The 27,727-nt window shown below is 36.9% G+C and overlaps 4 protein-coding genes across 7 annotated transcripts in view; all 4 read left to right on the forward strand.

Annotated features, from left to right (window-relative positions):
• The window catches only part of LOC118278577 (uncharacterized), a 39,186-nt gene that overhangs the window by 4,721 nt on the left and 6,738 nt on the right, over positions 1–27,727 (forward strand). The window lies entirely within an intron of this gene.
• LOC126912242 (uncharacterized) lies at positions 53–16,768 on the forward strand. The gene is made up of 2 exons (XM_050703523.1): positions 53–74; positions 12,172–16,768. The coding sequence occupies exon 2, from the start codon at positions 12,599–12,601 to the stop codon at positions 14,645–14,647; it is 2,049 nt and encodes a 682-aa protein (XP_050559480.1). The 5' UTR covers positions 53–74; positions 12,172–12,598; the 3' UTR covers positions 14,648–16,768.
• LOC118278578 (uncharacterized) overlaps positions 2,320–27,727 on the forward strand; it is a 32,146-nt gene continuing 6,738 nt past the window's right edge. Inside the window, exons 1-2 of one of the 3 annotated variants that reach the window (XM_050703410.1) lie at positions 2,320–6,748; positions 26,195–27,310. In XM_050703410.1, the coding sequence (XP_050559367.1) occupies positions 2,507–6,748; positions 26,195–26,902 (4,950 nt within the window). In that variant the 5' untranslated portion in view covers positions 2,320–2,506 and the 3' untranslated portion in view covers positions 26,903–27,310. Of the gene's footprint in view, positions 6,749–25,912; positions 27,311–27,727 lie in introns of those variants that run through there. The other 2 variants (XM_050703409.1, XM_050703411.1) reach the window with 2 other exon arrangements.
• LOC118278840 (uncharacterized) lies at positions 10,714–25,915 on the forward strand. Of its 2 annotated transcripts, none has more exons than XM_050703438.1 (2): positions 10,714–10,887; positions 21,528–25,915. In XM_050703438.1, the coding sequence occupies exon 2, from the start codon at positions 21,955–21,957 to the stop codon at positions 25,906–25,908; it is 3,954 nt and encodes a 1,317-aa protein (XP_050559395.1). In that variant the 5' UTR covers positions 10,714–10,887; positions 21,528–21,954; the 3' UTR covers positions 25,909–25,915. The 2 variants fall into 2 exon arrangements, with proteins under 2 accessions (XP_050559395.1, XP_050559396.1); XM_050703439.1 differs by lacking the exon at positions 10,714–10,887 and adding an exon at positions 19,979–20,120.

Here is a 27,727-nt window from a genome sequence, read left to right on the forward strand (position 1 = left end):
GCGATCGGGATGAAAGGAGGATGCAAATCCTGGTCCCACCTTCCAATAGCTATGTGTGTTACATCATTGGATAGGTAATTTTGAGCTGAATAAAAGTTACTATGGCGCCGAGTTGCAAATCTTAGTCCGTTCAGAGTTATTCTTCATTAAACATGGTAGTTTTATCAGTAGCCAAGTTGTACACATTATATTTTGTAGATGTTCTGAAACTCTGGCATCATCCTTTGGAACAGGAGTAGATTATGGTGTGGAATAGCACGTAGGATACTTTTAATCCCACGGGAATGTGGACGAAGCGAAGTAATTCGGTACAGTTTACTAGTTTACAAGAATAAGTGATTACATACGGCTAGACAGCTGTCAAGCTTTGCTAAACCAGTGTAAACTGGCCGTCGAATGTGTGTGAATATGGTACAAAGCGAGGTCTTGATAAATTGGTTGTTTCTGGCGCGATAATCACCCGATTTGCTTTATATCGTCTGTCTTGAGGTCAATGCCCCCGGGTAGCGCGCGGAATTTAAAGGAATGGCTAAATGACTGACCCAGGCATAATAACAAGAATACGAATTTCACGCTAACCCGTATTTTCATTTAAATATTCACTTATGAATTATTTTGTGTTTAACTAATTCTTATAACTTGGTGAACAAAAAATAAGTTTCATAATTGATTTTTTTCTGTTGTGGTTTGACATGACAACACGGAAGTAGGTACTGCAAGCTATTATTAGGACATTAGTTTCCCCGAAAATCAAATCGAAATAATTAAACGAACATCAATTTTAAATAACGGTAATATAATGACTTTTTTCTGAAACCAAATAATTGTAAATGTTTTGATCGACACAAAATATATATTTTGTATAAGATTGCACAATCTTACTACATATTTTGTGTCTGTCCTTGGTTACTTTGTGTTCATTATCTAGTATAAGCAGAATTGTTTACCTATCTACCTCATGTATAAATAACTTTGTAAAAGAAAAACGCCTAAGTAAAAGTTCACAGCAATGTGAAGTTTGAAGTTTTTGTAACGTTGTTTGACGTAGGAGCGCTACTTTATTTTCAGGATTGCGCAGATATGCCAAGTTTCTGGACCTTCTTAACTACAAAATATCAATTTTTAATTATGCGGCTTTATTTATTGCTAGGTACCATATTTATACAATATTTATTTGTACGGGTTACGACGTCCATACTTTGGTTTAGCCATGTCCTTTTCTTTAGATTTTTTTATAACTATGTCACCGGAAAATAACAAAATTCGTAAGTTTATTAATTTACTAGGAAGTTTTATAAACTTTCGTAGGATTCTAAACGGGAGATAAGTTGTAATATTTTACGTCCACATTTTCGTAAACTTATCAATTTCCGACGTCATACGGTAAATTTATAAACTAATGGATATCTATTCGTAAGATTTTATATGGTTTGACGAAACACAGAATCTCTTTAAATATACGCATCTTTGAAATACTTACAATAAAACACTGCTCTCTGATTGGTCAATGTTCATAGTGGCAATGCTTGTGTCCATAGACTTTGGTATAATCAGACTTGATAAACTATGATGTAGCGTTTGGTTACTGCTTACTTATTATTTTACGAATGAGTTCAGTATTCAGTTTATAAATTTACGAAAATGTGAACGTAAAATATTACAATTTATCTCCCATTTAGAATCCTACGAAAGACAGGAATCCTAGATCAGACAAATATATAGAACAACAATTGACCGTTCACTCTCAACCGATGATACGTCAGTACGACCGATGATACGCTCGACGTATTTTACGTCAGATATGAACCTATCCTAAACTGTCAGAAATTAGTTCCACAGACGTCAACAATAGCACAGATGTCGCTCGCGTTGCCGGCCGTACTCTGTACCCTTAGTATGAATTTGTTTTACGTTTAAAGTAATCGAAAGAAGAACGCGTTTGGCACTCCGATTGGTTGGTTTATTCGAGCCCGCCTAACTCGTACTAAGGGTACTGGTGTCAGTGTCATATTAAATAGCGTTAAGTTTGACATTAAATATGGCTGGTCCCACTACAATACCTTTGTTTACAGAACTCCAACGGACTGGACATCGCGAGAATGAAACTCTAATGAAAAATTAATTCCTTCACACAATATTTGTGGCAACTGTCGCTGATTCTGACGCTACTTATGCAACGTTCACCAGGACAGGTAGTATTGGACCATGGTCACCATCACCCTCAACACGAGCTCTGCTGAACAGGTATAGCGACGAGGTGGTTGTCTGTAAGAGTCTGACACTCTCTCTCGCCTCACCCAAGGCTGGAGAAGTCATTGGATGATTTTCTTCCTCTAAAAAGGTATATCGGGTCCGAAATAAGTTGTTATACTGAATTAAATACCAGCAACCTCTAACACACTTGTGAGACACAGTTGTCAGTAAGAGTCTGACTGTTCCTTTATCTTCAACGGCACTTGATGACACAAAACCCGGTATTGGTTAGAAGCACAGCAACACTGCCAAAATGTATAGGAAACGAGAAGGAACGTCCGGCATTAAAGGCCAGCTTTACGAAACAAAATTAATCAGCCTGATTAACTTCAGAGCAAAGTTCGACAACAGCCTCAAAGATTGTTATCTAGCGACCAACATGGCAGACATAGGCACATTTGACGATATATGCTTCAGAGCTAAAGCGAAAATTGGGAAAAATAATAAACAAATCGCCATTTTCATTCAAGCGAAACACAGAGAAGCAGACAAAACTGTTTTGACGCTAAACAGCGCAAACGACTTATCTAAATGGTTTGATAGCTACCTCACCATCAAACGTTCCTTCAAACAAGACACCAAAGACGTCTTCTTTAAGGGAAAATTTCAAGACATTGACTCTTATTTCATTATGTATACAACAGCTAAAGATGATCGCGATAATGTACGATTTGACACAGAAGTGGCTCATAAACTCAACAGTTTAATAGCTACAGGGAACGATGCCGTCCAGCCGAATCACAAAGAAACACATGTGGAATTCCTATGTGACATAGTCATGAAGGAACAGCTAGTCGAGCTGGCTACTGTATTTGCAGAATTTGTAAATAAAGACGACAATACTGTGTTGTCAATGAACAACGATCTGATACTCATTTACCACGTGATTCTGGCGAAAAAGTTCTTCCTTATAAGCGAGATTCGGAATAAAAACGAAGACAGTGAACACAGAATCGCTCGTTTTCGTAGTGAGTTTTACACAAGCGATGATGAATTTATGAAATTATTCAGAGACACGCTTTACAAAGAAATTCTAAAGAAAAGAGCACTTGATGATGTCACTAGGAATGAACTGCTAGCAAAGCTACTTGAGGAACCTTTAGATGTTCAAATATTGGCAAAACTTATACACAGCGTTGTGACACTAAACAAAGATACTGGAAAACTGGAATTTGTCAACAAATCTGTGGGTGAAGATTTAAGACATAGATTGGAAAAGGTAAAAGTCCTCCGGGCGAATGTACATGAGGCCATTTCCATAGCCGCGGAAGAAATACTGAGATCAAAGGAAATTAAAGTTCCAGTGCCATTCGGCAACAAAGATCTCACAGTGAGAGGGAGTGAAGATACTAATGACGATTTCACAGCAGACAGCATACTTGTGAAAGTCAAAAACAAAATGGTGGAAATGTTATTGCAATCCACACCGGGAAATATAGTCACGATAGACAAAAATGTGGAAAAAGAATTTTCGAAAATCAACATCGATTTAGCTAGTATTGTGGGGAATATTTTAATAGCAGACCAAAATAGTGAATACATGAAATTCTCAGACAATACCGACACACTAGGTGACATTGCGAAACAGTTGTTTTCCGAACTACAATCCGCAATACCAAATTTACAAGATTTTAAATTTAATGTAGATGTTGAAACGTTTCCAGTGCTTTCTTTTGAGAAGATAGATTTAATAGAAGATGATATTTCAGCTCTCGCGACAACTATTGGTACGTTTCTGAATAAAAACACTGATTCTGTGATGCCAACGACAGATAATATCCTACGACGATACCACGTGGCTCTCACACATAAAGTATTGGACATTTCTGAGATTATGGGTGAAGACGACGATGCGTACAGACTGGCGACATTCCAACAAGACTTCTTTGAGTCAGAAGAAGATCCGCTCGTGTTATTTAAACGACATTTATATGCCGAAGTACTGAGAGGAAGGAATTTACATGAAAATGAACTTGAAGGGTCGTTGGAACAGCCTCAATCGGTAGTAGACGAGGCTGCAAAGAAACTATTAATGAACCGAGAGTTTAAAGTCTCAACCGCTTTCGGAAACAAAGACATCAAACTTAAGAAAAGTAAAGCAGAAAAAAGATTAGATCATTTGAAAATGAAACTGTGTGAACTGATGAGTAAATCAAGTGACGATAAAGTTGTTACTATTGAAAAGTCTCTGGGAGAAGGTTTTCTAAAGCTCACTGGAGGCATCGCAGGCATCGTCGGGAATATTTTGGTTCTAGACGAAGATACGCACCTTTTTAAATTCACCGACAATTGGGAATCGCTAGAAGACACTTCCAAAAGGCTGTTCACAAAACTGAAGAGGAAGACTCCCAATTTACATGAATATAAATTCAACGTAATCGTCGAAAGATTCCCGAAGCTCTCGTTCAAAAGAAGTGGAGACGATGAAAAGGTGGCGAAAGATTTCTTGAACAGACTTCTGTTTTACACAAACCAAGCTGACGAGAGAGGCGTCGAGAAACGTTTAAAAGACGAAATTGAAGATCACCAATGTTTAAACGTCGACAGTATCAAAGTGACAGCCGACGCCATTTTCTTACAATACCACGATCAAATACAACAATGGTGGATGTTGAAGGAGGCCGAGTATCTCACGAAAAAGAGTTCGCATTACGAAGACGCCTTGAAGTTGATCGTCGACAAACCCCTTTTGTCAGTGTTTAGTAAAATGTACGCGATGAAAATGGGGAACATTTTTGATATAACTTTCAATGAGCACGCGGTGAAATCATTGAATCTAACAGAGAAATCAACAAACGTCATTTTCGTAACGGAAAATATTCCTTTGACAGTAGTAAAACTGATGCAGTCTTTGAACAAATTCAAACACACTGTCATGGATTTAGAAGATCTACTTCAAACGAAAGACTACTCTACACTTGTTGCAGAACTAACAAAAATAGAACAAAACAAAATTATAATACTAGCGTGCGACAACATACAAAGAAGCTCAAATAAAAGATTAGAAAATATTTCAAATATTTTGAATGAAAAACGGATAATTATCGTCACAAATACAGCTGTGCTAGACACGGTCCAGATATATTTTAAAGATATAAAAGAAATAAGAGACGACAGATGTAGTCTTGCAGACATGAGTGAGAAGTCACAGAAAACTGTTTTACAAGCAAAAGTAAATTTTCAAGATGTCGAAGTGACATTAGACACAATCGTTGACGAGGAATCGATGCAAACCGTCGAAGGAGTTGTTTTAAACGACTTTATTAATAACGAAACAAGATGTTTTAGTAACTCGGTTACAAATGTAAATTATGAGAAAGTTAAACATCTTTACGTGGACAGAAGAGTGTGTATAGTGTGTAAGGCTACAGAGGCCAGGTATATTATTCCTAAACAAATAGTACTTTCCGATCTAAATGGCTTGTCGAAGGTAGTCCTGTTGACTGCAAAGCCAGGCATGGGAAAATCAACTTTATTGACCCACTTGTCTATTAAAACTAAAGAGTGTAACCCAGCAACTTGGATAGCGAGAGTCAACTTGCTGGATCATTGTGAAAAATTCAATAAATGGCAAGAAAACAAAGTGAGAATTGATATTTTAGAAACTTTGAAGTTTTTGTGTCCAATTATTGTCGGAGGGAATGGAAAGAGCGACTTGGAGTTCGATTTAGAGGAATCGGAAGGTGAAGTACAACTAAAATCGTGTCGTATAGACAATCCCTGGACAGTGTTTGAAATAAAAATGTTCCTAGACTACTTCAATAGGAAGGAACTTATCTTTTTATTCGATGGTTTCGATGAGATATGTCCGCTCTATACAGAAGTGGTAATGTCCTTATTAAAAGTTGTGCGGAATTACACAAATAGACATGTAATGTGGATCACGAGTAGGTTTTACGAGAAGGTGATGTCAAGATTGGAACAAGAGTTTGGTCTACCGTATGAAGTCAAGGGATTCAACGATGCCGAACTTGACGGATATTTGTGGAAATATTGGCAATCAACAATTATATTGAGGACTTTGAACAAACGTCAGTGCAATAACTTGTGTAGCTTCATGGAGTTTATGTCTGTATATTACTATAATTCGGATAGGCCAAGATCGTTGAAAGCCCTGATTAAACAAAAGGAAAATTATCAAATTTTATTTCTGACAGTTTGTTTCAATTTTTTACACTATCTGAGGAAGGAGCTCAACATCTGCCCTGACGATGTGATGCAAACGTTTACCCTGTTTTTCCACGACTGCACACATTCTTTCCGATCTGTGGATCGCTTCGATACCCCGTTACACCTTTACCTATGCGCGAATTATTTCCAAAACCAAGTAAATGATGAAAGGATAACACCAAACAGATGGAACTTAGACATAAACGCTTTCACAGTTTACGACAACTTTATTGAAACAAAACTCAAAACTATAAGATTTCAAGAGAAAAATAAAATCGATTTGCACAATCCGGACAATTTGACGATTTACGAGAAAATTCGTGAGGTCTTCTTCGTGAAACATTACAAATTGGGCGCGTATGCTGTCTTTAATCAGGACCTTAGCAAAATATTTGACGAAAAGGAATTATCTAAAATAAGAAAAACTATAGAAAATATTAAAATTGGCACGGAAAAGACTGGACTGGTTCAGAGCATCATTAACGGTATACCCACATTTATACATAGGACGTTCACCGAATATTTCGCAGTCGAATATATTTGTCAATTATTAAAATCGGCCACAGGGACGGAAAGCCAAAGAAAGATTTGGGACTTCATTTTAAACGTCTTATTTTTAAAATGTGACAGGAACGTTCATCAAATTTTTAGCTACAGATTAAAAACAGACAATGTGTTGAAAGCAACAGTATATGAGCATGGTGAAACAATTTTTGATTTGTTATTGACGCAGGGGACGGGCCTTTACGCTTACAATCCAGTTGATTTCAGCAAGGAATTGTATTTAAAGATAAGAATTCCTTTCATGAGTGCCATGGAGGATGGTCTAGTAAACTTTGTTGAAATCATAAGCCGTCTACAACGGTTCTGTATGTACGTGTTTTCAGAAATGACGCCCCATCTCTTCCCCAGTCTAATATCAGGTGAGGCTCTATTAAGGGAGTTCGACATATATCACGAAACATCACGATGGGGAGATTATCTTCTATACTTATAATAAATCTGTAGAGAGGTCAATTCTGTACATGAAATATATTTCCAAAATAACTATCAGCGGGTGATTAGTGATCGATACTGACGCCAAAAATGCAATCAGAAAAATTTTTGTCTGTCTGTCTGTCTGTCTGTCTGTCTGTCTGTCTGTATGTTCTTTATAGAAACAAAAACCACTCGACAGATTTCAACGAAACTTGGTACAATTGTTCTTCATACTCCTGGGCAGGTTAAGCCGGGTCCAGACGAGTGTAACGTGTAATGTAACATTACGTGTAATTTAGCATCAACAGTGTGGACGGCACACGAACTCAAAGCGAATTGTGAACGCGAAAATATTTCAAAAGCTGTTTCCACTCAGTTGCGTCTTTGTGTTCGCGCGAAAAACCGACAGCCGATGGATCAACAGCGAGCGCCGCGCGAGCGTTACATGTAATGCTCGTACTGCCGTCCACACGCAGAATTCGTGTTACATTACACGGTGGATTACATTACACGTTACACTCGTCTGGACCCGGCTTTATAGTATACTTTTCATCACGCTACGATCAATAGGAGCAGAGCAGTGAAGGGAAATGTTGGGAAAACAGGAGAACTTACCCCATTTTTTAAGCTTCCGTCGCGTGTGCAGCCTTAATGGTTAAAGCTACACAGAAATAATGTATGACGGAAATGTTCTCCTTAAAATTGTTTAAAAAATATTCCACGACAGCAAATGTCTATCTCTTATGGTTGACTCACAATAACACGTATAACTCCCGATAGCTTAGCAGTTTGGAGCTTTCTGATTACATTTGTCTACTCTTACGTTTATAACACTTTCATTCATTCATTCATATTATAATAAATCTGTAGAAGGGTCAATTCTGTACTGTGTATTGAAAATATTGAAATAATCAATAGCAGGGGTGTTACTGGATCCGATACCAAACCCAAATATGTGATTAAAAATGTTTTTGTCTGTCTTTCGACGACTTTCTAACGGTTCGATATCGATGAAACTTGGTATAATTATACCTTATTATCCTGGGCATAAAATAGGATACTTTTTATCCTGAAAAAATACGAAGAAAAAAAATCTTTATTTTTCAGTTTTATTCTACAGAACGCGAGCTCAACAGCAGTAGCTCAAAAGAGGGATCTCCTTAATTATTATGGGCCTCGCCATATTTGGGTCCAATAGATATTTATAAGATGTCATTCAAAATTAAACATTAGTTACTCAAAATGGAGAAATACAATTTCCACGCGAAGACCGACATTCGCGCGGACGGAGTCGCGGGCGGAAGCTAGTAAAATACAAAGGGCTTTATAAAATATCACGTGGATTTATTTTTTGACTGAACGCGGTTTTTTTAAACCTTAAAACGGGGAGTAAGTATAAGAGTTTTCACTTCCCCATAAAAGAGTATAATTATAATTATGCATTTCTAAACTTATACCAATTTAGATGATATTTTTTGGTCCTTGTATTACTCACTTTGTCACTCATATTTTCTGTATTAAAAAATACACGTGATGTTGGTTGGGGGTGTGGGATTTATCTAAAACCTCACCACATATCATCAAGGGGGAGGGGGGTCAAAAAATCGTTGAAAAAACCTCACGTGATTAATGGACGACCCCAATGGGAGCTAGCTAGGGGGCCATTTAGGTTGATCCATGTAAGACATAAAGAAGAATCATCTTTGAAGGAGTCTAAGCGAGTGCCCAGGGCGCCAGGCAGCAGAGATGCGCCGCGACGACGCAAGACGCGCCGGCCGAGGAAATGACGGCAGCATAGGCGTAGCCAGGGGGGAGGTTTGGGGGTTCAAACCCCCCCCACTCTCGAAAAATGCGTACCTAGACATTACAGAGCGTTCTTTTTCTAGTTAGCATAGTACATCCCCTGTTTGGCAATAGTCCCTCTATGATTACCTATGAATCTGTTTATTACATATTACATAAATTGTTTTTTACTCATGAATGAAGGAAGTTTTGTTCGTTTTACTTTCTTGAACCCCTCCCGATACTAAAACCTGGCTACGCCTGTGGACGGCAGTGCCAGTTAGAGGCGGTTTCAGTCAGTAAGAGTCTGATATGCTATCTCTAGCCTCGGTAGAAGTCAAGTCAAGGAAAATACGTGTTTTGTAATGAACAAAAAATATTATGAGTACTTATTATAATTTTATTTTAAGCATATTATTGTAATCTACATACGTACCTACAGTTTACTTGAGTTATACATATTTCTTTATTTGTTATTTCATGTATAATGTCTAAATTAATGATTAAAATGAATTGATTTTTGTACAAGTATTAAATGTTTTATTATTCTCCATTCTGAAGTTGTAACCATTATTTTTTAGATACAAGATAATAAGTAAAAGTTTGGTATAATTTTTTTTCCTAATATTAATCTAATTATTGGCAACACAGTGTAAAGATTATTAATAAACTTATAATAAAGATATAGACTTAATATATATTCTGATATACTAAAGAAATGGACTAAAATTAATTACAAATAAGTATCACCCACCCACCCACCCACAGGACCCACGACACAGGAGAAAATCCTAATGTGGGGCAACGTTTTTTAATAAAAAAAAGAAAAGATATTTAATGCCCTTCCTGTCTCCCACAATTTTTATAATTTGCTGAGTCCGACAGTGTCCATAATTGTGTCTTAATAGTGTATTTTCCAACACCTGTTTCCATTACAATAATAATAATTATAATGTGTCGTGTCGGCCAATATAAAAGCCTCGACATCCATCTTAGGAGGCTGGCGTTGGGCGGATGGATCAAGGGCCTGATGCAGAAGGCAGTACTCCTCGAAACGGCACGTATTGTGAGGAGGTTTCTGTCTCTGGAGCCCTAACCACCGGTAGCTTGGACCATGCTCCTATTTTTATATTTTTAAGTAATATTTAGAAATATAAATTTAGAGAACTTTAAATAAATATATGAAAATTATAATGGACACAGGTATTCAATTATTATATTTGTTTCCGTAAGAAAATAAATAATACATGTCTAATGTTTTAAAATAATCTACAAGACGGACATTAAAATAAAAAAATCCTTTACCGTACTGTTTTTATATATTGTAATTTTTTGTATTAGGTATAATTTTTTTATTCGTTTTTTGTTTCTTGTATTTTATTTATTTGTCTAATTCAAAATGAAATTATAATTCTATTATTTTATTCTTAACATTTAGTTTTTGGCAACCCAGTACGTATATTGAGATTGGCAACTTTACTCGATTGAAAAGCACAGATAATGAATTTACTAAAATGTAACGACTAACGACCTTGAACTTACAAGTAAACAAAACAAAAGTAGAACTACAATATTTTGGTTGAAAATAATTACAAATCCTGCCTGTGATGTCGTTGTTCTACACAACTTCAGTTAATTTAACGAATTCATTGTTAAATATTGAAAATGTGACGTTGAATTATGTTTAAAAGGCGAAGTAAGTCGGTGAGTAACACAGGCGTATCTAGTAAACCTATAAATAGTGTAGCTTATTGTTATTGAAACTCTGGCATCATCCTTTGGAACAGGAGTAGATTATGGCGTGGAATAGCACGTAGGATACTTTAAATCCCACGGGAATGTGGACGAAGCGAAGTAATTCGGTACAGTTTACTAGTTTACAAGAATAAGTGATTACATACGGCTAGACAGCTGTCAAGCTTTGATAACCAGTGTAAACTGGCCGTCGAATGTGTGTGAATATGGTACAAAGCGAGGTCTTGATAAATTGGTTGCATCTGGCGCGATAATCACCCGTTTGCTTTATATCGTCTGTCTTGAGGTCAATGCCCCCGGGTAGCGCGCGGAATTTAAATTTTCTTTAGTTTTTTTTACAATTTATATCTCGATATCGGATAGATTATGATAATAGTCAAAAGTCAAAATTATTTATTTCAAATAGACCGGGAAGGAACTTTTCAACAGTTTACTAGTTTACAAGAATAAAGATAACATACGTCTAGACAGCTGTCAAGCTTTAGTAACCTAGTTGCTAAATTGGCCGTTCGAAAGTGTGTGAATATGGTACAAAGCGAGGTCTTGATAAATTGGTATGGATCTGGCGCGAAATCACCCGATTTGCTTTATATCGTCTGATTATGAGGTATGCCCCCGGGTATCGCGCGAATTTAGATTTTCTTTAGTTTTTTTTTTACAATTTATAGTAGGATATCGGATAGTATGATAATAGTCAAAAGTCAAAATTAACTATCAAATTAGACCGGGAAGGCACTTTTCAACGTCAAAGCAAATATTACAATGTAAAGAAAACAATATGTCTATCTGACTGTCAGTCCTCTAGTTGCTCTATTTGCTCGTTCCAAAGTATTCTATGTTGTCATATGTGTTCTCCATAGATTTCTATGGAGAAGAACGAGCAAAGAAACTCCATAGATCTAATAGGATTATAGTATGCAATCTGCGAAGATTTTCGGTTGGTTCGTTCGTTGAATTAGAGTAGGCCCCCAGATTTGAACCGACCCTAAAACTATCAGAAATTAGTTTCACAGACGTCAACAATAGCACAGATGTCGCTCGCGTTACCGGCCGTACTCTGTCTGTGGTTGGTTTATTCGAGCCCGCCAATAAGAGCGCCGAACGCGCTCTCGTTTCGATTACTTTAAACGTAAAGCAAACTCGTACTAAGGGTACTGGTGTCAGTGTCATATTAAATAGCGTTAAGTTTGACATTAAATATGGCTGGTCCCACTACAATACCTTTGTTTACAGAACTCCAACGGACTGGACATCGCGAGAATGAAACAATATTAATTCCTTCACACAATATTTGTGGCAACTGTCGCTGATTCTGACGCTACTTATGCAACGTTCACCAGGACAGGTAGTATTGGACCATGGGCACCATCACCCTCAACACGAGCTCTGCTGAACAGGTATAGCGACGAGGTGGTTGTCTGTAAGAGTCTGACACTCTCTCTCGCCTCACCCAAGGCTGGAGAAGTCATTGGATGATTTTCTTCCTCTAGAAAAGGTATATCGGGTCCGAAATAAGTTGTTATACTGAATTAAATACCAGCAACCTCTAACACACTTGTGAGACACAGTTGTCAGTAAGAGTCTGACTGTTCCTTTATCTTCAACGGCACTTGATGACACAAAACCCGGTATTGGTTAGAAGCACAGCAACACTGCCAAAATGTATAGGAAACGAGAAGGAACGTCCGGCATTAAAGGCCAGCTTTACGAAACAAAATTAATCAGCCTGATTAACTTCAGAGCAAAGTTCGACAACAGCCTCAAAGATTTCTATCTAGCGACCAACATGGCAGACATAGGCACATTTGACGATATATGCTTCAGAGCTAAAGCGAAAATTGGGAAAAATAATAAACAAATCGCCATTTTCATTCAAGCGAAACACAGAGAAGCAGACAAAACTGTTTTGACGCTAAACAGCGCAAACGACTTATCTAAATGGTTTGCCAGCTACCTCACCATCAAACGTTCCTTCAAACAAGACACCAAAGACGTCTTCTTTAAGGGAAAATTTCAAGACATTGACTCTTATTTCATTATGTATACAACAGCTAAAGATGATCGCGATAATGTACGATTTGACACAGAAGTGGCTCATAAACTCAACAGTTTAATAGCTACAGGGAACGATGCCGTCCAGCCGAATCACAAAGAAACACATGTGGAATTCCTATGTGACATAGTCATGAAGGAACAGCTAGTCGAGCTGGCTACTGTATTTGCAGAATTTGTAAATAAAGACGACAATACTGTGTTGTCAATGAACAACGATCTGATACTCATTTACCACGTGATTCTGGCGAAAAAGTTCTTCCTTATAAGCGAGATTCGGAATAAAAACGAAGACAGTGAACACAGAATCGCTCGTTTTCGTAGTGAGTTTTACACAAGCGATGATGAATTTATGAAATTATTCAGAGACACGCTTTACAAAGAAATTCTAAAGAAAAGAGCACTTGATGATGTCACTAGGAATGAACTGCTAGCAAAGCTACTTGAGGAACCTTTAGATGTTCAAATATTGGCAAAACTTATACACAGCGTTGTGACACTAAACAAAGATACTGGAAAACTGGAATTTGTCAACAAATCTGTGGGTGAAGATTTAAGACATAGATTGGAAAAGGTAAAAGTCCTCCGGGCGAATGTACATGAGGCCATTTCCATAGCCGCGGAAGAAATACTGAGATCAAAGGAAATTAAAGTTCCAGTGCCATTCGGCAACAAAGATCTCACAGTGAGAGGGAGTGAAGATACTAATGACGATTTCACAGCAGACAGCATACTTGTGAAAGTCAAAAACAAAATGGTGGAAATGTTATTGCAATCCGCACCGGGAAATATAGTCACGATAGACAAAAATGTGGAAAAAGAATTTTCGAAAATCAACATCGATTTAGCTAGTATTGTGGGGAATATTTTAATAGCAGACCAAAATAGTGAATACATGCAATTCTCAGACAATACCGACACACTAGGTGACATTGCGAAACAGTTGTTTTCCGAACTACAATCCGCAATACCAAATTTACAAGATTTTAAATTTAATGTAGATGTTGAAACGTTTCCAGTGCTTTCTTTTGAGAAGATAGATTTAATAGAAGATGATATTTCAGCTCTCGCGACAACTATTGGTACGTTTCTGAATAAAAACACTGATTCTGTGATGCCAACGACAGATAATATCCTACGACGATACCACGTGGCTCTCACACATAAAGTATTGGACATTTCTGAGATTATGGGTGAAGACGACGATGCGTACAGACTGGCGACATTCCAACAAGACTTCTTTGAGTCGGAAGAAGATCCGCTCGTGTTATTTAAACGACATTTATATGCGGAAGTACTGAGAGGAAGGAATTTACATGAAAATGAACTTGAAGGGTCGTTGGAACAGCCTCAATCGGTAGTAGACGAGGCTGCAAAGAAACTATTAATGAACCGAGAGTTTAAAGTCTCAACCGCTTTCGGAAACAAAGACATCAAACTTAAGAAAAGTAAAGCAGAAAAAAGATTAGACCATTTGAAAATGAAACTGTGTGAACTGATGAGTAAATCAAGTGACGATAAAGTTGTTACTATTGAAAAGTCTCTGGGAGAAGGTTTTCTAAAGCTCACTGGAGGCATCGCAGGCATCGTCGGGAATATTTTGGTTCTAGACGAAGATACGCACCTTTTAAATTCACCGACAATTGGGAATCGCTAGAAGACACTTCCAAAAGGCTGTTCACAAAACTGAAGAGGAAGACTCCCAATTTACATGAATATAAATTCAACGTAATCGTCGAAAGATTCCCGAAGCTCTCGTTCAAAAGAAGTGGAGACGATGAAAAGGTGGCGAAAGATTTCTTGAACAGACTTCTGTTTTACACAAACCAAGCTGACGAGAGAGGCGTCGAGAAACGTTTAAAAGACGAAATTGAAGATCACCAATGTTTAAACGTCGACAGTATCAAAGTGACAGCCGACGCCATTTTCTTACAATACCACGATCAAATACAACAATGGTGGATGTTGAAGGAGGCCGAGTATCTCACGAAAAAGAGTTCGCATTACGAAGACGCCTTGAAGTTGATCGTCGACAAACCCCTTTTGTCAGTGTTTAGTAAAATGTACGCGATGAAAATGGGGAACATTTTTGATATAACTTTCAATGAGCACGCGGTGAAATCATTGAATCTAACAGAGAAATCAACAAACGTCATTTTCGTAACGGAAAATATTTCTTTGACAGTAGTAAAACTGATGCAGTCTTTGAACAAATTCAAACACACTGTCATGGATTTAGAAGATCTACTTCAAACGAAAGACTACTCTACACTTGTTGCAGAACTAACAAAAATAGAACAAAACAAAATTATAATACTAGCGTGCGACAACATACAAAGAAGCTCAAATAAAAGATTAGAAAATATTTCAAATATTTTGAATGAAAAACGGATAATTATCGTCACAAATACAGCTGTGCTAGACACGGTCCAGATATATTTTAAAGATATAAAAGAAATAAGAGACGACAGATGTAGTCTTGCAGACATGAGTGAGAAGTCACAGAAAACTGTTTTACAAGCAAAAGTAAATTTTCAAGATGTCGAAGTGACATTAGACACAATCGTTGACGAGGAATCGATGCAAACCGTCGAAGGAGTTGTTTTAAACGACTTTATTAATAACGAAACAAGATGTTTTAGTAACTCGGTTACAAATGTAAATTATGAGAAAGTTAAACATCTTTACGTGGACAGAAGAGTGTGTATAGTGTGTAAGGCTACAGAGGCCAGGTATATTATTCCTAAACAAATAGTACTTTCCGATCTAAATGGCTTGTCGAAGGTAGTCCTGTTGACTGCAAAGCCAGGCATGGGAAAATCAACTTTATTGACCCACTTGTCTATTAAAACTAAAGAGTCAAACCCAGCAACTTGGATAGCGAGAGTCAACTTGCTGGATCATTGTGAAAAATTCAATAAATGGCAAGAAAACAAAGTGAGAATTGATATTTTAGAAACTTTGAAGTTTTTGTGTCCAATTATTGTCGGAGGGAATGGAAAGAGCGACTTGGAGTTCGATTTAGAGGAATCGGAAGGTGAAGTACAACTAAAATCGTGTCGTATAGACAATCCCTGGACAGTGTTTGAAATAAAAATGTTCCTAGACTACTTCAATAGGAAGGAACTTATCTTTTTATTCGATGGTTTCGATGAGATATGTCCGCTCTATACAGAAGTGGTAATGTCCTTATTAAAAGTTGTGCGGAATTACACAAATAGACATGTAATGTGGATCACGAGTAGGTTTTACGAGAAGGTGATGTCAAGATTGGAACAAGAGTTTGGTCTACCGTATGAAGTCAAGGGATTCAACGATGCCGAACTTGACGGATATTTGTGGAAATATTGGCAATCAACAATTATATTGAGGACTTTGAACAAACGTCAGTGCAATAACTTGTGTAGCTTCATGGAGTTTATGTCCCTATATTACTATAATTCGGATAGGCCAAGATCGACCACCGCTGTGATTAAAAAAAAGGAAAAATATCAAATTTTATTTCTGACAGTTTGTTTCAATTTTTTACACTATCTGAGGAAGGAGCTCAACATCTGCCCTGACGATGTGATGCAAACGTTTAACCTGTTTTTCCACGACTGCACACATTCTTTCCGATTTGTGGATCGCTTCGATACCCCGTTACACCTTTACCTATGCGCCAATTATTTCCAAAACCAAGTAAATGATGAAAGGATAACACCAAACAGATGGAACTTAGACATAAACGCTTTCACAGTTTACGACAACTTTATTGAAACAAAACTCAAAACTATAAGATTTCAAGAGAAAAACAAAATCGATTTGCACAATCCGGACAATTTGACGATTTACGAGAAAATTCGTGAGGACTTCTTCGTGAAACATTACAAATTGGGCGCGTATGCTGTCTTTAATCAGGACCTTAGCAAAATATTTGACGAAAAGGAATTATCAAAAATAAGAAAAACTATAGAAAATATTAAAATTGGCACGGAAAAGACTGGACTGGTTCAGAGCATCATTAACGGTATACCCACATTTATACATAGGACGTTCACCGAATATTTCGCAGTCGAATATATTTGTCAATTATTAAAATCGGCCACAGGGACGGAAAGCCAAAGAAAGATTTGGGATTTCATTTTAAACGTCTTATTTTTAAAATGTGACAGGAACGTTCGTCAAATTTTTAGCTACAAATTAAAAACAGACAATGTGTTGAAAGCAACAGTATATGAGCATGGTGAAACAATTTTTTTGTTATTTGTGCAGAAATACGATGACGTCAGGGAAATTGTATTTAACTTTCAATAGTGCCATGGAGGATGATCTAGTAAACTTTGTTGAAATCATAAGCATCTACAACAATCCAGATGATCTTCAGTCATTAGTGATGCTCTATGTAGTTCGACAAATATACGAAGCATAAGAATTCCTTTCATTAGTGCCGGGGAGAAGGAGTTTTCATCTAGTAAACTTTGTTCTAAACAACCATGAAGTCCAATCTAAAAGAGACTCATATTTTCATGTCTGATTTATCTAAATTCACCACATCGGAAAGAGATGCTATCTAGGGGGACAATAGAAGCATGAAGTTTGTGGGGTTGATCTATGTAAGACATAAAGAAGAATCATCTTTGAAGGAGTCTAAGCGAGTGCCCAGGGCGCCAGGCAGCAGAGATGCGCCGCGACGACGCAAGACGCGCCGGCCGAGGAAATGACGGCAGCATAGGCGTAGCCATGGGGGAGTTTTTGGGGTTCAACCCCCCCGGAGAACACTCTCGAAAAATGCGTACCTAACGTCTTTTTAATGTGTTTGGAACATTACAGAGCGTTCTTTTTCTAGTTAGCATAGTACATCCCCTGTTTGGCAATAGTCCCTCTATGATTACCTATGAATCTGTTTATTACATATTACATAAATTGTTTTTTACTCATAGAGCAAAAGAGAATGAAGGAAGTTTTGTTCGTTTTACTTTCTTGAACCCCTCCCGAAACTAAAACCTGATCATAAAATTGCGTCCTCTAAAAAATGTAAAGCTCATACGCCTGTGGACGGCAGTGCCAGTTAGAGGCTCCTATGTGGTGCATTTGTTTTATTTGTGGAGCGAGTTTCAGTTGTCAGTAAGAGTCTGATAACTCTACCTCTAGCCTGAAACTATTCGGTAGAAGTCAAGTCAAGGAAAATACGTGTTTTGTAATGAAAAGGATATTCCTACAAAAATAAAGTTGTGTACCCTGATGTGGAATCAGTAACTAACGCTTCTTCATTTTACTGTCCACTGGCGCAACCTCCACCACAGGAAAAAGTTGCGAACATATATTTTAAGCTTCTACAAGATTTAGGATGTAATATGTCTTTTACAGTTTACTTGAGTTATAATTTATTTCTTTATTTGTTATTTCATGTATAATGTCTAAATTAATGATTAAATAAAAAATATTTAAACGTCACTAATTGTTACTTCTTAACAAATTTTTGTACAAGTATTAAATTTGTTTTATGATATATTCTCCCTTCTGAAGTTGTAACCATTATTTTTTAGATACAAGATAAGAAAGTAAAAGTTTGGCAAGACGCGCCGGCCGAGGAAATATAATTTTTTTTCCTAATATTAATCTAATTATTGGCAACACAGTGTAAAGATTATTAATAAACTTACAATAAAGATATAGACTTAATATATATTCTGATATAATAAAGAAATGGATTAAAATTAATTACATATAAGTATACAATACAATATTGAAATTACCAAATACTTATTTCACTAATTTTTATTTCATGTTAATAAACGATATTAAATTGTACAAGTATAAATGTTTTATTATTCTCCCTTCTGAAGTTGTACCATTATTTTTTAGATACAAGATAATAAGTAAAAGTTTGGTATAATTTTTTTCCTAATATTAATCTAATTATTGGCAACACGGTTAACTTATAATAAAGATATAGACTTAATATATATTCGGTGGCTAGGCGACTGGCTGCCGTGCAACGTGTAGCGGGTTCGATTCCTGCACGGAGCAACTCTTTGTGTGATCCACAAATTGTTTTATCGGGTTTGAGTGTGATGTGTATGTGTATGTGAACTTGTATGTTTGTAAACGCACCCACGACACAGGAGAAAATCGTAATGTGGGGCAACGTTTTTTAATAAAAAATAAAAAAATATTTAATGCCCTCCCTGTCTCCCTTGAATTTTATAATTTGCTGTGCCCGACAGGGTCCATAATTGTGTCTTAATAGTGTATTTTCCAACACCTGTTTCCATTACAATAATAATAATTATAATGTGTCGTGTCGGCCAATATAAAAGCCTCGACATCCATCTTAGGAGGCTGGCGTTGGGCGGATGGATCAAGGGCCTGATGCAGAAGGCAGTACTCCTCGAAACGGCACGTATTGTGAGGAGGTTTCTGTCTCTGGAGCCCTAACCACCGGTAGCTTGGACCATGCTCCCGCTACTGGTCGGCTCCTATTTTTATATTTTTAAATGTATTTTTTTTTTGTATTTTATATGTAATATTTAAAAATATAATTTTAGAGAACTTTAAATAAATACAAAAAAGTTATAATGGACACAGGTATTCAATTATTATATTTGTTTCCGTAAGAAAATAAAAAATACGTGTCTCATGTTTTAAAATAATCTACAAGACGGACATTAAAATAAAAAAAAATCCTCTACCCTACTGTTTTTATAATATATTACATTTTTGTATTATAATTTTTGTAATCACACTATTTTGTAGGTTTTGTATTTAATTTAGATTTGTTCTTGCTAATTCTAAAATAAAATTTTCGAAAAAATCTTCCATAATAGAGTATTTATTCTTAAATTTAGTTTCTGGCAACATTGTACCTATATTGAGATTGGTCAAGCCAACTTGATAATCACGTTGAAAAGCACAGATGTTATAAATTAAATCTAATTAATATGTAGGTGGTTTAACGACCTATAAACTTACAAGATAAAACAAACCAAAAGTAGAACATGATTAAAGGTACAATATTTTGGTTGAAAATAATTACAAATCCTGCCTGTGATGTCGGTGTTCTACACAACTTCAGTTAATTTAACGAATTCATTGTTAAATATGTGAAAATGTGACGTTGAATTATGTTTAAAAGGCGAAGTAAGTCGGTGAGTAACACAGGCGTATCTAGTAAACCTATAAATAGTGTAGCTTATTGTTATTGGTTAGTGTTAGTCCACAATACTCCGGTGTACTAGTCAAATGTTACTTCTGAACAATATAAACCTTGTTGTGACAATGACGAGTCGACGACAGAATCTTACTTCTCACTAATATTAATGCAAAAGTTTGTGAGTTTATGTATTTGTTTGTTTGTTACTTAATCACGTCGAAACAGCTGAAGCGATCGGGATGAAAGGAGGATGCAAATCCTGGTCCCACCTTCCAATAGCTATGTGTGTTACATCATTGGATAGGTAATTTTGAGCTGAATAAAAGTTACTATGGCGCCGAGTTGCAAATCTTAGTCCGTTCAGAGTTATTCTTTGTTAAACATGGTAGTTTTATCAGTAGCCAAGTTGTACACATTATATTTTGTAGATGTTCTGAAACTCTGGCATCATCCTTTGGAACAGGAGTAGATTATGGCGTGGAATAGCACGTAGGATACTTTTAATCCCACGGGAATGTGGACGAAGCGAAGTAATTCGGTACAGTTTACTAGTTTACAAGAATAAGTGATTACATACGGCTAGACAGCTGTCAAGCTTTGCTAACCAGTGTAAACTGGCCGTCGAATGTGTGTGAATATGGTACAAAGCGAGGTCTTGATAAATTGGTTGCATCTGGCGCGATAATCACCCGATTTGCTTTATATCGTCTGTCTTGAGGTCAATGCCCCCGGGTAGCGCGCGGAATTTAAATTTTCTTTAGTTTTTTTTTTACAATTTATATCTCGATATCGGATAGTATGATAATAGTCAAAAGTCAAAATTATTTATTTCAAATAGACCGGGAAGGCACTTTTCAACGTCAAAGCAAATATTACAATGTAAAGAAAACAATATGTCTATCTGACTGTCAGTCCTCTAGTTGCTCTATTTGCTCGTTCCAAAGTATTCTATGTTGTCATATGTGTTCTCCATAGATTTCTATGGAGAAGAACGAGCAAGAAACTCTATAGATCTAATAGGATTATAGTATGCAATCTGCGAAGATTTTCGGTTGGTTCGTTCGTTGAATTAGAGTAGGCCCCCAGATTTGAACCGACCCTAAAACTATCAGAAATTAGTTTCACAGACGTCAACAATAGCACAGATGTCGCTCGCGTTGCCGGCCGTACTCTGTACCCTTAGTACGAATTTGTTTTACGTTTAAAGTAATCGAAACGAGAGCGCGTTCTGATTGGTTGGTTTATTCGAGCCCGCCAATAAGAGCGCCGAACGCGCTCTCGTTTCGATTACTTTAAACGTAAAGCAAACTCGTACTAAGGGTACTGGTGTCAGTGTCATATTAAATAGCGTTAAGTTTGACATTAAATATGGCTGGTCCCACTACAATACCTTTGTTTACAGAACTCCAACGGACTGGACATCGCGAGAATGAAACAATATTAATTCCTTCACACAATATTTGTGGCAACTGTCGCTGATTCTGACGCTACTTATGCAACGTTCACCAGGACAGGTAGTATTGGACCATGGGCACCATCACCCTCAACACGAGCTCTGCTGAACAGGTATAGCGACGAGGTGGTTGTCTGTAAGAGTCTGACACTCTCTCTCGCCTCACCCAAGGCTGGAGAAGTCATTGGATGATTTTCTTCCTCTAGAAAAGGTATATCGGGTCCGAAATAAGTTGTTATACTGAATTAAATACCAGCAACCTCTAACACACTTGTGAGACACAGTTGTCAGTAAGAGTCTGACTGTTCCTTTATCTTCAACGGCACTTGATGACACAAAACCCGGTATTGGTTAGAAGCACAGCAACACTGCCAAAATGTATAGGAAACGAGAAGGAACGTCCGGCATTAAAGGCCAGCTTTACGAAACAAAATTAATCAGCCTGATTAACTTCAGAGCAAAGTTCGACAACAGCCTCAAAGATTTCTATCTAGCGACCAACATGGCAGACATAGGCACATTTGACGATATATGCTTCAGAGCTAAAGCGAAAATTGGGAAAAATAATAAACAAATCGCCATTTTCATTCAAGCGAAACACAGAGAAGCAGACAAAACTGTTTTGACGCTAAACAGCGCAAACGACTTATCTAAATGGTTTGCCAGCTACCTCACCATCAAACGTTCCTTCAAACAAGACACCAAAGACGTCTTCTTTAAGGGAAAATTTCAAGACATTGACTCTTATTTCATTATGTATACAACAGCTAAAGATGATCGCGATAATGTACGATTTGACACAGAAGTGGCTCATAAACTCAACAGTTTAATAGCTACAGGGAACGATGCCGTCCAGCCGAATCACAAAGAAACACATGTGGAATTCCTATGTGACATAGTCATGAAGGAACAGCTAGTCGAGCTGGCTACTGTATTTGCAGAATTTGTAAATAAAGACGACAATACTGTGTTGTCAATGAACAACGATCTGATACTCATTTACCACGTGATTCTGGCGAAAAAGTTCTTCCTTATAAGCGAGATTCGGAATAAAAACGAAGACAGTGAACACAGAATCGCTCGTTTTCGTAGTGAGTTTTACACAAGCGATGATGAATTTATGAAATTATTCAGAGACACGCTTTACAAAGAAATTCTAAAGAAAAGAGCACTTGATGATGTCACTAGGAATGAACTGCTAGCAAAGCTACTTGAGGAACCTTTAGATGTTCAAATATTGGCAAAACTTATACACAGCGTTGTGACACTAAACAAAGATACTGGAAAACTGGAATTTGTCAACAAATCTGTGGGTGAAGATTTAAGACATAGATTGGAAAAGGTAAAAGTCCTCCGGGCGAATGTACATGAGGCCATTTCCATAGCCGCGGAAGAAATACTGAGATCAAAGGAAATTAAAGTTCCAGTGCCATTCGGCAACAAAGATCTCACAGTGAGAGGGAGTGAAGATACTAATGACGATTTCACAGCAGACAGCATACTTGTGAAAGTCAAAAACAAAATGGTGGAAATGTTATTGCAATCCGCACCGGGAAATATAGTCACGATAGACAAAAATGTGGAAAAAGAATTTTCGAAAATCAACATCGATTTAGCTAGTATTGTGGGGAATATTTTAATAGCAGACCAAAATAGTGAATACATGCAATTCTCAGACAATACCGACACACTAGGTGACATTGCGAAACAGTTGTTTTCCGAACTACAATCCGCAATACCAAATTTACAAGATTTTAAATTTAATGTAGATGTTGAAACGTTTCCAGTGCTTTCTTTTGAGAAGATAGATTTAATAGAAGATGATATTTCAGCTCTCGCGACAACTATTGGTACGTTTCTGAATAAAAACACTGATTCTGTGATGCCAACGACAGATAATATCCTACGACGATACCACGTGGCTCTCACACATAAAGTATTGGACATTTCTGAGATTATGGGTGAAGACGACGATGCGTACAGACTGGCGACATTCCAACAAGACTTCTTTGAGTCAGAAGAAGATCCGCTCGTGTTATTTAAACGACATTTATATGCCGAAGTACTGAGAGGAAGGAATTTACATGAAAATGAACTTGAAGGGTCGTTGGAACAGCCTCAATCGGTAGTAGACGAGGCTGCAAAGAAACTATTAATGAACCGAGAGTTTAAAGTCTCAACCGCTTTCGGAAACAAAGACATCAAACTTAAGAAAAGTAAAGCAGAAAAAAGATTAGACCATTTGAAAATGAAACTGTGTGAACTGATGAGTAAATCAAGTGACGATAAAGTTGTTACTATTGAAAAGTCTCTGGGAGAAGGTTTTCTAAAGCTCACTGGAGGCATCGCAGGCATCGTCGGGAATATTTTGGTTCTAGACGAAGATACGCACCTTTTTAAATTCACCGACAATTGGGAATCGCTAGAAGACACTTCCAAAAGGCTGTTCACAAAACTGAAGAGGAAGACTCCCAATTTACATGAATATAAATTCAACGTAATCGTCGAAAGATTCCCGAAGCTCTCGTTCAAAAGAAGTGGAGACGATGAAAAGGTGGCGAAAGATTTCTTGAACAGACTTCTGTTTTACACAAACCAAGCTGACGAGAGAGGCGTCGAGAAACGTTTAAAAGACGAAATTGAAGATCACCAATGTTTAAACGTCGACAGTATCAAAGTGACAGCCGACGCCATTTTCTTACAATACCACGATCAAATACAACAATGGTGGATGTTGAAGGAGGCCGAGTATCTCACGAAAAAGAGTTCGCATTACGAAGACGCCTTGAAGTTGATCGTCGACAAACCCCTTTTGTCAGTGTTTAGTAAAATGTACGCGATGAAAATGGGGAACATTTTTGATATAACTTTCAATGAGCACGCGGTGAAATCATTGAATCTAACAGAGAAATCGACAAATGTCATTTTCGTAACGGAAAATATTTCTTTGACAGTAGTAAAACTGATGCAGTCTTTGAACAAATTCAAACACACTGTCATGGATTTAGAAGATCTACTTCAAACGAAAGACTACTCTACACTTGTTGCAGAACTAACAAAAATAGAACAAAACAAAATTATAATACTAGCGTGCGACAACATACAAAGAAGCTCAAATAAAAGATTAGAAAATATTTCAAATATTTTGAATGAAAAACGGATAATTATCGTCACAAATACAGCTGTGCTAGACACGGTCCAGATATATTTTAAAGATATAAAAGAAATAAGAGACGACAGATGTAGTCTTGCAGACATGAGTGAGAAGTCACAGAAAACTGTTTTACAAGCAAAAGTAAATTTTCAAGATGTCGAAGTGACATTAGACACAATCGTTGACGAGGAATCGATGCAAACCGTCGAAGGAGTTGTTTTAAACGACTTTATTAATAACGAAACAAGATGTTTTAGTAACTCGGTTACAAATGTAAATTATGAGAAAGTTAAACATCTTTACGTGGACAGAAGAGTGTGTATAGTGTGTAAGGCTACAGAGGCCAGGTATATTATTCCTAAACAAATAGTACTTTCCGATCTAAATGGCTTGTCGAAGGTAGTCCTGTTGACTGCAAAGCCAGGCATGGGAAAATCAACTTTATTGACCCACTTGTCTATTAAAACTAAAGAGTCAAACCCAGCAACTTGGATAGCGAGAGTCAACTTGCTGGATCATTGTGAAAAATTCAATAAATGGCAAGAAAACAAAGTGAGAATTGATATTTTAGAAACTTTGAAGTTTTTGTGTCCAATTATTGTCGGAGGGAATGGAAAGAGCGACTTGGAGTTCGATTTAGAGGAATCGGAAGGTGAAGTACAACTAAAATCGTGTCGTATAGACAATCCCTGGACAGTGTTTGAAATAAAAATGTTCCTAGACTACTTCAATAGGAAGGAACTTATCTTTTTATTCGATGGTTTCGATGAGATATGTCCGCTCTATACAGAAGTGGTAATGTCCTTATTAAAAGTTGTGCGGAATTACACAAATAGACATGTAATGTGGATCACGAGTAGGTTTTACGAGAAGGTGATGTCAAGATTGGAACAAGAGTTTGGTCTACCGTATGAAGTCAAGGGATTCAACGATGCCGAACTTGACGGATATTTGTGGAAATATTGGCAATCAACAATTATATTGAGGACTTTGAACAAACGTCAGTGCAATAACTTGTGTAGCTTCATGGAGTTTATGTCTCTATATTTCTATAATTCGGATAGGCCAAGATCGACCACCGCTGTGATTAAAAAAAGGAAAATATCAAATTTTATTTCTGACAGTTTGTTTCAATTTTTTACTCTATCTGAGGAAGGAGCTCAACATCTGCCCTGACGAGGTGATGCAAACGTTTAACCTGTTTTTCCACTACTGCCCAATGTTTTCCTACTTCGTGGATCGCTTCGAAACCCCGTTACACCTTTACCTATGCGCCAATTATTTCCAAAACCAAGTAAATGATGAAAGGATAACACCAAACAGATGGAACTTAGACATAAACGCTTTCACAGTTTACGACAACTTTATTGAAACAAAACTCAAAACTATAAGATTTCAAGAGAAAAACAAAATCGATTTGCACAATCCGGACAATTTGACGATTTACGAGAAAATTCGTGAGGACTTCTTCGTGAAACATTACAAATTGGGCGCGTATGCTGTCTTTAATCAGGACCTTAGCAAAATATTTGACGAAAAGGAATTATCAAAAATAAGAAAAACTATAGAAAATATTAAAATTGGCACGGAAAAGACTGGACTGGTTCAGAGCATCATTAACGGTATACCCACATTTATACATAGGACGTTCACCGAATATTTCGCAGTCGAATATATTTGTCAATTATTAAAATCGGCCACAGGGACGGAAAGCCAAAGAAAGATTTGGGATTTCATTTTAAACGTCTTATTTTTAAAATGTGACAGGAACGTTCGTCAAATTTTTAGCTACAAATTAAAAACAGACAATGTGTTGAAAGCAACAGTATATGAGCATGGTGAAACAATTTTTGATTTGTTATTGACGCAGGGGACGGGCCTTTACGCTTACAATCCAGATGATTTCAGCAAGGAATTGTATATAAAGATAAGAATTCCTTTCATTAGTGCCATGAAGGATGATCTAGTAAACTTTGTTACAATCATAAGCAATCTAAAAGAGAACATGTCTGAAGATTATCGGAAAGAGATGCTATCTAGGGGGACTACCATGTTGATCTATGTAAGACATAAAGAAGAATCATCTTTGAAGGAGTCTAAGCGAGTGCCCAGGGCGCCAGGCAGCAGAGATGCGCCGCGACGACGCAAGACGCGCCGGCCGAGGAAATGACGGCAGCATAGGCGTAGCCAGGGGGGAGTTTTGGGGGTTCAACCCCCCCCCCCCACTCTCGAAAAATGCGTACCTAGACATTACAGAGCGTTCTTTTTCTAGTTAGCATAGTACATCCCCTGTTTGGCAATAGTCCCTCTATGATTACCTATGAATCTGTTTATTACATATTACATAAATTGTTTTTTACTCATGAATGAAGGAAGTTTTGTTCGTTTTACTTTCTTGAACCCCTCCCGATACTAAAACCTGGCTACGCCTGTGGACGGCAGTGCCAGTTAGAGGCTCCTATGTGGTGCTCTCTCATGAGCGGTTTTAGTCAGTGAGAGTCTGATATGCTCCCTCTAGCCTTGGTAGAAGTCAAGTCAAGGAAAATACGTGTTTTGTAATGAACAAAAATATCTTATGAGTACTTATTATAATTGTATTTTAAGCATATTATTGTAATCTATGTACATACGTACTTACAGTTTACTTGAGTTATACATATTTCTTTATTTGTTATTTCATGTATAATGTCTAAATTAATGAATAAAATAAATAGATTTTTGTACAAGTATTAAATGTTTTATTATTCTCCCTTCTGAAGTTGTAACCATTATTTTTTAGATACAAGATAATAAGTAAAAGTTTGGTATAATTTTTTTCCTAATATTAATCTAATTATTGGCAACACAGTGTAAAGATTATTAATAAACTTATAATAAAGATATAGACTTAATATATATTCTGATATACTAAAGAAATGGACTAAAATTAATTACAAATAAGTATCAAACAGGACCCACGACACAGGAGAAAATCCTAATGTGGGGCAACGTTTTT

This window comes from Spodoptera frugiperda, chromosome 24 (assembly GCF_023101765.2).
Source record: "Spodoptera frugiperda isolate SF20-4 chromosome 24, AGI-APGP_CSIRO_Sfru_2.0, whole genome shotgun sequence".
Taxonomy (NCBI): Eukaryota; Metazoa; Arthropoda; class Insecta; order Lepidoptera; family Noctuidae; genus Spodoptera; species Spodoptera frugiperda.

What these genes read in the sequence shown, in the direction of transcription:
- LOC126912242 (XM_050703523.1), top strand. Translation starts at nt 12,599, where the DNA reads ATGTATAGGAAACGAGAAGGAACGTCCGGCATTAAAGGCCAGCTTTAC.
- LOC118278840 (XM_050703438.1), top strand. Translation starts at nt 21,955, where the DNA reads ATGTATAGGAAACGAGAAGGAACGTCCGGCATTAAAGGCCAGCTTTAC.